The 12,340-nt window shown below is 34.5% G+C and overlaps 1 protein-coding gene across 4 annotated transcripts in view; it reads right to left on the reverse strand.

Moving 5' to 3' along the window:
* The window catches only part of ANTXR2 (ANTXR cell adhesion molecule 2), a 163,475-nt gene that overhangs the window by 122,066 nt on the left and 29,069 nt on the right, over positions 1-12,340 (reverse strand). For all 4 annotated transcript variants that reach the window (XM_082837613.1, XM_082837615.1, XM_082837614.1 and 1 more), the window contains 3 exons: positions 4,682-4,742; positions 2,743-2,841; positions 651-720 (listed from right to left, as the gene is read on the reverse strand). In XM_082837613.1, the coding sequence (XP_082693739.1) occupies positions 651-720; positions 2,743-2,841; positions 4,682-4,742 (230 nt within the window). The remainder of the gene's footprint in view (positions 1-650; positions 721-2,742; positions 2,842-4,681; positions 4,743-12,340) is intronic.

Raw genomic sequence — 12,340 nt, forward strand, 5'->3', positions numbered from 1 at the left:
AGGGGGAAAAAATCACACATGGAAATATTAAGTTGATCGTGAAGTTATCTGTATATAGGTGATTAAAATAAAAGCCCTTCTTCCAAACTAAATATCCCTTATTTTATACAGCTATCATGGTTTATTGCCACACCAAAGAACATGAAAATATACTCCTTAACAGGACTGGGACACAAATTAATGCACAAATATTTCCTAGTCTAAGCTGTGCCTTATGGAGCCATGTTCCTTTTGCTCTTCAATCTTAATATTTAAACACTACAGTCATCAGTCAAAATCCCACTTTGAAACTCTTGTGTGTATGTGTATGTGTGTGTGTGTAAATTCAATACTCTAAAGTTCAAAATAATGGCTATGGCCTTATTATTTAAAGGCTCTAACAATATTTCTCAAATCTATCCAGATAAATATTTATAGAGCCTTTTAATCAATATTTAAGAAACAAGATAAAACAGACTTTACCCTTTTCAACCTACTAAGAATATGTATAGTTAAAGTACTAACCAGAGTGATTTGTCTAGGATTTACTATTTCATGTTTAATCTGTATATCAAGAAAAGATAAAATAAAACAACCAATGTATATTTTGTGACCATTTCCTTATAATTTGTAGCTAAAAAGTTTTTAAATGTTTTTCATAAAGTACTTACTGTCCAACTTCATTCAGGGTAGGTGCAGGACAAAGCATAGAATTACTTTCCACACTCACTGGCATTACACCTATAAAATAAAATGTCGTTTAATCAATAAAGGGTTTTATGTATCTCACACAGTTTCATTAAAAATATGAAGAGACGCAGCAAGCAGAGTTCAAGTGTGGGACATTAGATACATTAGCATGAAAAGAACAAAAAGATACTCATCTAAAGAAAGAGGAGAAGGAACACAGAATGAAAAACAGGAAGAGATTATATGCCTCATTGACATATAGTACTGGTAAATCATAAATTATGTTTTTTTGATATAGATAAAGTTCACATACAGCTTGTAGATACTATAAAATTATCACCTTTTCTCCCTCAATTTTGCCAATATATTAGATTTTCAAGGAAAAATTATATATATTTTAAAAGCAGAATTTAAAAATGATAGAGAAGACAAATGTCCAAAGGCTAATACATTTCTTTCAAGAGTTTAATGAAGTAATTGGTTTTTGGGGGGTTTTTTGCAGTATGTGGGCCTCTCACAGTTGTGGCCTCTCCCGTTGCGGAGCCCAGACTCCGGACGCGCAGGCTCAGCGGCCATGGCTCATGGGCGCAGCCGCTCCGCGGCATGTGGGATCTTCCCGGACCGGGGCACGAACCCGTGTCCCCTGCATCGGCAGGTGGACTCTCAACCACTGCACCACCAGGGAAGCCCAAAATAATTGGGTTTATAATATATAAACACACTTTATAGAATGCTTAAATTGCCTTGCAATTTTAATAGCATATGAGAAAAATGATCTTGACTATAAATACTCAGAAAAGTTACATAATTAGATGGATAATATTAGAATACAAATGATGAAAATACAATCTGACTCAATTTATTTGAAATTTACTTTAATAAATTCAATCCTAAGTAGTTATGTGTAAAATATGTTTATATTATAATCAACTCAAATATGTAATCAAAAGGAGTAAGGTAAAGCTAATGCTTAGATACAGATGACTACTGAATAAAAACGGTAAAATTATTTTGTCCTCTTCAGTTGTAGAACCTACTAGGAAGAAAGTTTTTAACTAATATTATTGTCTTTCCTTACCAAAATGATGATCTTAATAAGAAAGAGAGGAATTACTGATGGCATTTATCATGCTGAGATCCTCACCACTTTAATTCAACAAAGTATGGAGCAGTGACTGTGTATGTAGCCAAAGCTGTGCTAATTGGAGGGTTTAGAACCATCAGATAAACAACAAAATTGTAGATGAACCTCTCAAAAAATAGTTCCACCAGAGTTCACAGAGTTGCAGCATCTGTCTTACTGTATAAAATTTTAGAAGACAATATAATCATCAATGAGAAAATGTCTTAATAGAGACCCAAAACGCTCAGCATACTAAGATCTATTTAAAGAGCAGAAGTTTTTCTCAAAATGAAGATAAAAATGTTACACTCATCTTCTCCTGTTTTGAAAGCCAAGTGAGGGAAAATAAAACCTAATTCCCTAAATATGATAATTATCAACAAACACTGTGCCAGGTGGGCATTGGAGATATATCTATAAGGCAAAAAGCCCGTCTTCAGGAAACTGGCTGACAAATTATTGGGAAATTAGATAAAGATAACAAGTGGCAATAAAATAAGGCATTAAGTAGTAGAGTAGTCCAAGACAGTTAGATTTTCAGGCAAGAGTGACAAGAAACAAATCTGGAGAAAGAGGCAATTAAATCAGGTGGTGGATAAAGTCCGTACGGAGTACAGTCAGGAAAACTGGGTTCGACTCTCAGCTCTGCCCATTATTACTTGTGTCACCACAGGCAAGTTATTTGACTGTTTCAGCCACAAGGGCATCATTTGTATAATGAGGCTACTTAGGATGGGGTCCAGCATTTATTAACTTATGAACAAATGTTGCCATTATTAAATAACTATTAAGTAATTATTATTACTACTTGTATTATCATTGGACTTCCTTTCTTTCCCCTCTGATAAAAAAATATAGCATAGTTGGTTTCAGCTGGGGAAAAGAGGAAAACACTTGATGCTGATATACTATGGAGATATTAAAGCAATATTGAAATTATGGAGACCTACTCTTTGTGTATGTTTCATTAACAGTGTAAGTACAGAGAACACGGCCATCCCGACTGCCCAAGTTGAATCCTCTTCCATTCAAAACTATTTGAAATTCCTCTAGAAGTAAAAGGAAAAATAAAAAATTTAATCATTACTTTACAAAAAACAACAACAAAAAGCGTAACTTGAAACAAAAGTATCAAGGTACAAAGAATGAATTTTTTAGTACTATTCAGCCAAGTAATAACAACAAAGACATGGTCCTACTTGCTTTCTTAGACCCTACAGGTATGTACAGTGAAGATACTCTTCGCTGCCACATAGAGATGCGTTATTTTATTTTTTGAACAAAGTGTTTTCCAATAGTGACCAAGATTTTAGAATTGAAGCATGACAGTCATCCCAGACAAATACCATACAAACTTGCCCAAATTTTATCCTGAAAAAAATATCCACAGGAAAGAAAACTTTGTTTTCCTCTTGTCTAGGAACTGAGGTATGAGAATGTAAAGAAGTTAATGCCTCATATTATCTGGTTCTTAGAACAGTCATGCATTATATTTTCTTTAATCTATGACACTGTACATAGTTCTTCTTTAACAGCTTCTTCACATCCTTAATTCCAGTTTTATTTTCTGTTGCATACAAACTTATAACTCATCAAGGGTCATGCATTTTGGACTAATAAAAATCTATGGCCAATAGGTAAAAGAGGTTGACTGAACTCGTATTCTGTGTAAGAGGAGCAGTCACTAAATGTTAGAAAGTGAAATAATATGCTAGAAGAAAATTTTAGCTGCCAATCAATGTTTTGATTGGCAACTAAATGTTTGCTGCTTAGTTGCAAGGTGGTATGTCAACTATTTTAATAGTGATCAACTTTCAATCCTCTCGGAGACCTCCTATCTGAAATAATCTAACACATATAGAGTAATTAACTGTGGAAGAAAATACTGCCATGCCACTCTCCATTCAGTGTATTATGAAAGGAATTTTCTTATAAGTTAAAATAAAGTGCAAGTGAAACTTAAAATGTGACTCAGAAAAAGAACATGAGCTTTAGGAGTGAGACAGACAAGAGTCTAACAGGATATTTACTAATAGCAAGTACTGAACATGTCTCTGTCTCAGTTTCCGCATCCGTGAACCTGGGATTCTAAAACTGTCGAATAGTGTTGTTATGAGGATTAGGTAAAATTCTAAATGCATAGAACGCCATCCTGCTCTGGAATGTTCAAATGCACTGTTCCTCTTGAATGTATCAGTAATCATTAATGGAGGAGTCTAAAAGATGTAGAACTTCATCCCATGTCCAGCAGTTGGGAGGTTCTGCAGTAAATTGCACAGCACATTTCCTTCCCCACCAGACCCAATGTTTTTCCTTTTGAAAGAAAAGTCAGGTTAAAATGAACTCCAGGTAAGACCTGAAGTAGAAATAGTATAGGCCAGAGAGAACCGCACTCTCTTTGGGGCGGATGGCTTGAAAGTGCTAAAATCCTAGTCTGTTCTTAGAACAGCTGATGAAGCCACCTGCTTATTTCTTACCCTCCACCCATAAATCACTTCTTTAGGGGCCCTGAGCTGGCATGTACTGTACTTTGGCCAGGTCATCAAGGCACGGAGCTGAAAGTCTACAGATACCTGACTGTATAATCAGATAAAAGAGAAAATTTTCTATTTTACTTGTCATAGGAAAGGTCTCAAACATGAACTAAATATACAGAAGATTTTAAAAGCCTGTCACACAATATGTTCATTATTTAAAATAACACTCCAATCTTAAAAATTTGAATTTAAAATAGAAATATTTCAAGGAATTATTTAAAAATTCTTACAGAAAAAGATGCCAAAAAATTAATTTTGCTATTCTCTTTCCAACATGAGTTTCAAATTGTATATTTTAACTAGGAAAAAAGTACAACTTCTTACAAGGTATTTTTAAATTCTAACCACTTACCCCCCACACAGACGCTTGAGGGCCGTAATTCCAGGATTTCAGTGCACGACTGAGCTAGTATCTAAAAAGGAAATAAAGAAGACCAAGGTATAGCACTAAATCATAACATGTAAAGTGAATTATAAGGTTACTAATAATCTGTGGTCCTCCCTTTAACTCCTATAGATGGCAGAGAAAATTTTATTAACCATCTTGTATATAGCTACCAAGCTCTTAGGAAATTTCTGTGTCGTCTTTCAGCATATATTCTAAGATTGTATTCTGTAGGAACCCTTATTTGATTAGAATAAATACAGATAAGCACAGATAAAATGGGTTGTTGCCTCAAAGTCTGGGAACCTTAGACATGAAAAGATAACTAAAATTTCCTGATAGCCATAAAATCAATGCTGAATTTCCCATCAGGCAAAAACAAGATAGCAAAATCAGACCTCCTATTTAATTATGCTAATTTAATGTTTTCTATTAAAAGGGTCAACATAATATCAATAAATAAACACTTCTTTATTTGACTCTGGCATTTCTATTCAATTTCTCTGCCTCAATTCCCATGGACGCTAATCCTCCTTACATGCATCAAACATTACACTTGCAGAACACAGGCCCCTTGTATGAGCCAAATATTATTCTCAAAAAGACAGACTCTCTACTCCAGCATTCCCAGAGCACAGGAACAGAATGGCTCTTCTTAGCTTGTTCTGAGAAACAGAAACCACCATACAAGGCACAAGGCTACAAGTGAAAAACAACAATGATGAAATAAGCTGCTCCTAATGGACTCAACAATCCTGCCTTTATTTTTAGAACTGCTCTGCACTACATTAGCAAAGGCAGACAAGTTCCAGATGATCTTTGAACAACATTTTTTTCTTGACAGACATTAAAGACAGATGATGTACAGTAGTTTCTAGCATCTCCTGCTCATAACTAAAACAGGAAGGAAGGACTGTAGCAGGATATAGAAATGCTTTCTGTGCTTTCTTTAATAACAATGGAAATATAAATTGTCAGACTCTAAAATACAGCTGGGTCAAATCACGGAATTTTTGTTGCTGAATATGCCTCTCTGAAAGAGGAAACATTTGCACTTTTTAAGGTCATTTCCCAGGGAATCCACTTTTCACTGAGTGATTGAGGCTTTAGTAATTAGGAAACAAATAGAATAAAATATTATATCTGAGAAATTCCAAGTGAGGTCTATTTAAACTCATAAATAACCAAAGAGATTCCAGAGTCACCCAAAGACTGTCAGGGCCCAAACACCTTGTGGTCTGCTATTTTATCTTCGATAATCAACACTCCTTTGACGAGGGAGTACCTTTTTTCATTTAAGAATTGAGGACCATTGTCAAAGGTTAATGTGTCCTCTTGGAAGGGAAGTATCTCAAATCACTAACATCTTTAAATATTTTGACATAATTCAGATAACAAGACTCTGAAAGGAACAGAATACAAAAGATTTGCCAAAGGAATATGAAGCTAAAAAGGTTTTGCCAAAGGAATATGAAGCTAATAATACCCTAACTGGCAAAATTGGGGTATTATTGCTTTAGTTTTGACCAATTTGAAATAAAGATGAGAACTGAGCCTCGAAAATGGACGGTCAAAAGAAAACATAAAGCCCCCCAAATCTATTTTATCTGGTGACAATTCTTGAAAGAATTTATTTTAAAATAAATCCTGTTAAGGAAACGGACTGATCTTACAGCTTACAATCTTTTTACTAGTTATTTTAGGCACACCCCTATCAGCATTACAGAAAAATGTTTTGAACATCAAGAAAATTATGAGAGAGGCTTAAAGATTGCATCTATTGGAAATAGAAATCATTTTTTTTTAAATTCCTTAGAATAAGGTAAATCAAGAAATTATAGAGATTTTCCAAAAGCTGTGTCAAAGACTATGCAACCCAGAATGACCTGTGTGAATTTCTGAAATTATGTTGGTTTTCTTTCTCCTAAAAATATTGGCCATAATTAAATCAGATCTCAAACTGTTAAGACAAATGTTTGTGTTGACTTCCTCTTTTGATTTGATGTATTTCATCATAACATTTCTAAAATGGTAGTTCTAATAGCAGGATCAAATGATCAATTCTAATGGATCTCTCCTTAAGACTGGAGAATAAACACCTTCAAGGTCCATTGATGGTCTACTGTTCTGAAGTCAGACCCTGTTTATCCCCTGTAAAGTATTTTGGTTTTCAAGAATAAGTTCAGGATAATTTAGAAATTTATGTTCTATTCAAGTCTGAGATTAATTAAATTAAATTACGTTAAACAGAGATTAAGAATAACTAAAGGTTGGTTACATCTTGCAGTAACTTGTATAATATACATTTATATATAAGAATACCCTTACATTAGTTTAATATTCATACTTAATTATTTTAACAAAATGAGTTCTATAGAAATTATATTATTGAATGAAAAAGTGATTCAGGTAACACATTAATTGAAAAACAAGCAGTTTAGACCATGAGTCATTAAACTGGCATCACCATCTGACAAAATCTAGATGAATCCCCCTCAGAACACTACTACCTTTCTCTAAAGTTTATTTCGATTTTTTTTATTTCTTAGGATCTTATTGAGTGTTGAATCACCTCCTCTATTAGAAGACAAACTCTGAGCATAGAAATGGGATCATATTATACTGTGCTAGCCTTCCAAGACTAGCACATTGCTTTGCACACACAGTACAACAACAAAAATGCTTAGAGAATACAGATTGAATGCACAAATTAATGAGAATATTAAATATGTCTATCTAGAAAGCAAATCAACAATCATAAAAAGACCAAGATAAAGCAAAATAAAGTTAATTTATGTGAAAAAGCATCTAGCCTTTCAAAAAATTGTAAAGGTTGGAAATCCAAAGACCCGTAATTTGAAACTAAGTTCACCAAAACCATCTTCACATGATAAATAGAGAGCAAGTAAATGTGCTGGGGAAAGAAATGAGAGAAGAAAGTGTATGCATTTTAGAAAATAAAATTTGCTCTAAATTTGGTTTTTCTATCTAGAGTTTACCATGTTGCTATTTTAAGAAAAGAACAACTAGAAGTTGCTGTGATTTAATATTCATATGCAAATAGTTTACATTAAATTTTTAAACAAGCACTTCCATAAATACAAAGCACTTCATAATCTAGTCTCGCCAAGTAATTGCACAAGTTCAAATGCTCAAGACCTCAAACTGGACCTATTACATTAAAATTGTCATTACTAAATGACAACTGACAGATGGGACAACTATTTTTAAACACTAGTTAATTTTTACCAACTTAAATACTGTTATTGATTGATTGAACATTGGATCAGGTGTCCCATCTATGATAATTGATGCATTATTTTTCATACTCTGCACTTTCATCACCTGTATAACAGAGGACCTTGTAAGGATGTTTCTTCAAATATGTGTTGCCATCTGCCTTCATTAAGTCTCAACAGAAACAGAAAATAGTTTCCAATAAAGTTCGGCCTTAGTTGACATCAAGAGAGCTAATAGCACCACAGAATGAATTTAAAGGCAAACCAAATGCTATTAATAAAACCAGGGTTCTCTAAGTCATCAACACACTAGATGCAAAATTGCATCATTTGAGACTTTAGAGTCCATTTATATATTATATATATATATATATATATATATATATATATATATATATATATATAATTGGCAAAGAACTTGATGATCACCATGAAAAAAGTATACTACTGAAGCATCTGTTCACTTAAAATATAGTATTAGTATTAAGGAATATTTATAAATGAAAAAAATATGTACATTATTACCTAATCCCTACTTTTAAATCCTCAAATGTTAATACGGATGAAAAAAGTCAAACTTTGTAAATTCAGTACAACTAGCAGCAGTCAAAAATTCAAAAGAATTTCTAACACTAATAATAATTACCATTTGTTGGGTGCTTATTATGTTCTAGGAACTGTGCTAAGCACTTTATATAAATTTCTTCAATTAATACTTCCAAGTCTTAAGAATGCATACTATTTTTATCCCCATGTTACAGATGAGAAAATTGGAACTTAAGAGAGATTTTTAAAAATTGTCCTAGAACAATTAGCTTTTAAATAGCAGAGCCAGATCTCCCCAGGTTTGATTGAGTCCAAAGCCCATTCCTCTAACCAGTGCCCTCTGCCACCGTCCAGACTTGTGATAAATGGTCTACCCATTACAAAACCTAATATCCAACAAACTAGTGAAATTCACCTGCTTGCTTTGCCTGGACACCTTTTATACTATCAAAAACAATCTAAAATCGGACTTATTTCTTATCTTCAAAATTATGTCACTAAGCTTTCACCTTTATTTATGGGGGTTTTACAGGTTTGTTTTAAAGTTCCCAACACCACTGACTGTGAATAAATTCAAATTGTAGATCATCCTATGAGTTAGTAATATATGGGATACCCAAATGGTTAGGGGCCTCTCTCTTTTTATGTATTTATTTTTCTCTATTGTCTTACTTTATTACTGCTTTCTTTCTCAAATTTGGTTTTGTACAGATAAAACACTTGCACTTTTTACTTCTCAGCATCATCCAGAAGCTAAAAGACAAGCCAGGCTACCAGAACAACAAGCTATACCAGAGGTCCTAATACTGGTATAAGAACACAACAAGCACTTGGAAACTAAAATCAAACGGTGCTTAGAAAAATTAATTTGTTATTTGATCTTAGGACAGATTTTTCCCTAAGTTTTCTTTTAGACATTTCTGATTTTAGCTCTTATATACAAATCTGTATAATCCGTTTGAAATTACTTTTTATATGTGTCATCTCACTGTCGTGGCCTCTCCCGTTGTGGAGCACAGGCTCTGGACGCACAGGCTCAGCGGCCATGGCTCACAGGCCCAGCCGCTCCGCGGCATGTGGGATCCTCCCTGACCGGGGCGCGAACCCGTGCCCCCTGCATCGGCAGGCGGACTCTCAACCACTGCGCCACCAGGAAAGCCCAGGACAGATTTTTTTTTTCCATAAAAGTAATGATGTCAGTGGTATTTAGGTTTTATAGTTCTAAAACTTTAGAATTTGCCTGAGTCCTGGAAACAGAAAGGCACATTCAGAGCCAGAAGGCAGAAGTTTGGTGATTTTGTTTGGTTTGGTTTGGTTTTTCTCTATTTTTTCTTGATGTGGAGCAGCAAATTTTTGATACAGACTAAATGAGTCTTTGTCCCTCCCCTCTCATTGTCTCACCTGGGTTGCTAGACACACAGAGACACTCTTTTTCTAATCACAATCATGATCCACGTTTGCCCTATCTCCCCAAATATTCTACTTCAACATAGCTGTTCTCATGTCATGAACGCATTCATACTAATATATGAATGTCAACATGTGAATGCATGATCCTTCGAACAACCTGGACAGGATTATAGCCTCAGGAGGATATTTTGTTAAGCCATGAAAATCCCTATACATGGAAATGCAGGCAACATAAACATTAGAAAAGCAAGAAACGCAAGCAGCATGAGGGAAAACATTTTCTAAAATGGGATGTCAACATTGGAAAACAAGGTCTGCCTACATGTCTGTCCCTCTGTTACTCTTTTTCTTAGTCTCTTTCCCTCCAGTATTTGTGAACCACAGGGTCTTTAAACGTTTTCAGCCTACAGTTACACCCACAGGGCACAGGTTGGGTAGGAGATAAAAGTGTGAACTTCCAGGAGGGAGAGGTCTAGGCAGAGCAGCTGATGGTATACACAAGACCATCTGCAAGACCTGTGTTCATAAACCAATAAAAATCTATAATAGAAAAGAGGCTGAAATATATAGAATTCTAAATTCTGTTACTTTGTGTTAAATGTCTACATTCCAGCTTGTTGTCCCAAACTGTGAATTAAATGCCTAAAGATGGTTTTATATATTTAATCCCTATAACAGTCACTGTCGTTTCTCATTATCAAAACTTTCTATCCTATTTAAAATGTATTTGTCTTGAATACATGTCATAAGAAAGTGAAAATCCAAGTATTTCCCCTCTTCTGAGTTGTTTGGGATAAAACTGCAGGCGGAACAATAGCATTCATCCTTACAAATTGTAGCTATTTATTTTCTGTTGTTTCTAACTCGTATACAATTTCGAGACGTTCTCTGTATAATTTAGATCATCAGAATACTCTCAATAGTTTGGTGAACTCCGTAAACATGAATTTCTCTACTTGTCAAGGGAGTGGGGTAGGATAAGATAAGGTTGGTAATGGCCCCCTCTGGGTTAGTTTTGGTTAGTGGAAAGACGAGATGCAGCCTTAGGAGTCAGCTCTGCCTGCTGGCCTCTCTGAGATACAGATGTTTGGCAGGAGATGAAAGTAGATTCCATTGTGCTGTCCCTTTCCAGAAGTTCGACTTGGAGTATCAGAACGGTGTTTCACCCTGGATATTCCAGGCATATTCCAAATTAATTTGGATTGAGTCTGCGTCTAGTGCATGTGGTCAGGCTGCAGGATTTTACTAAAGGCCCAATTTGCATACAGAGCAACAAGGGGCAGATATGCACTTTGGAGCCAGATCTGGCAAGATCTGTGGCCGTGTGAGAACCGCTGCTAAGTCAGAGACACAACTCTTCCAAGAATCCCAGTGGCCACGAAGCAATTTCTTATCCTGCTTGACTATAGGGTTAGGATCAGATCTTTATAAGGACTGAATAATAACCAGGTGAAGTGACAGTGTTAATCACAGAAACATCTATAGCAGAAACAACCATATAGCATCAGACTTGATTTCTTCTTTCTTAGATATTTTAAGATACATATGAAACAACGATATTTTGAGTATCTTGTAAGATACATATGAAACCATATTGAGATCTTGTAAGTTCCTGAACATGTTTACATAAGGGACATGCTATAATGACAAATATGGAACATGTAGGGAGTAGTAAAAGCCATATCATGGCCCTAAAAAATGCATACAATGAATATAGCTGTGGCCTTTTTCTTCTGGCATTGAAGATAAAATGGGATTAATTAGTGGAGAATTATAGTTGGGCTATATCCAAGATAAAATTTAGCATGGAATTAGTTAAGATGGGGGGGATGAAGTAAAATATTACTTAGGACCTACAGTGTCTTGGAAGTTCATGTTGAATTTGGGAGCAATATCTAGGTCTTATGATTTGAAGATCAAGCATCCAGTTTAAATGAAACAAACAAACAAAAACCCACTTCCTACAACTAGTATAAACCAAGACAGATTTTAAAAATCTATATTTTTTGCAGTTTCTAAATGGTGATGGTAAGGATACTGTATTTGGAAAATAGAGCCCATTCCAGAAGAAACTATGTAAAAACTTTTATAATGAATAATAATACTTCATATTTAAAACCAATCTAATATAAAAGGTACATAACACAATGTTATAAACAGCAGCTTTTCAATTAATATTTATTGAATTAATAGAAGAGTAAATGTAAAACTTTCTAATAAAAAGCACAAGCATTTTGGCTATAAGACAAATAAATGGGGTATGTAACAATGAACAGTTAAGTATATTTAAAATTACAGAGCTTAATGAGGGGCTACTTGAGTCAATCAAATCACATCTTTGGTCACACACAATGAACGGAAAACTTATTTGTATAGTTCAAATTTTGGTAATCAATGGCGCTCATAAGGCATTGAGCCAAATGCAAAAATA

Source organism: Leucopleurus acutus, assembly GCF_964270905.1.
Source record: "Leucopleurus acutus genome assembly, chromosome: 4".
In the NCBI taxonomy this organism is placed as follows: Eukaryota; Metazoa; Chordata; class Mammalia; order Artiodactyla; family Delphinidae; genus Leucopleurus; species Leucopleurus acutus.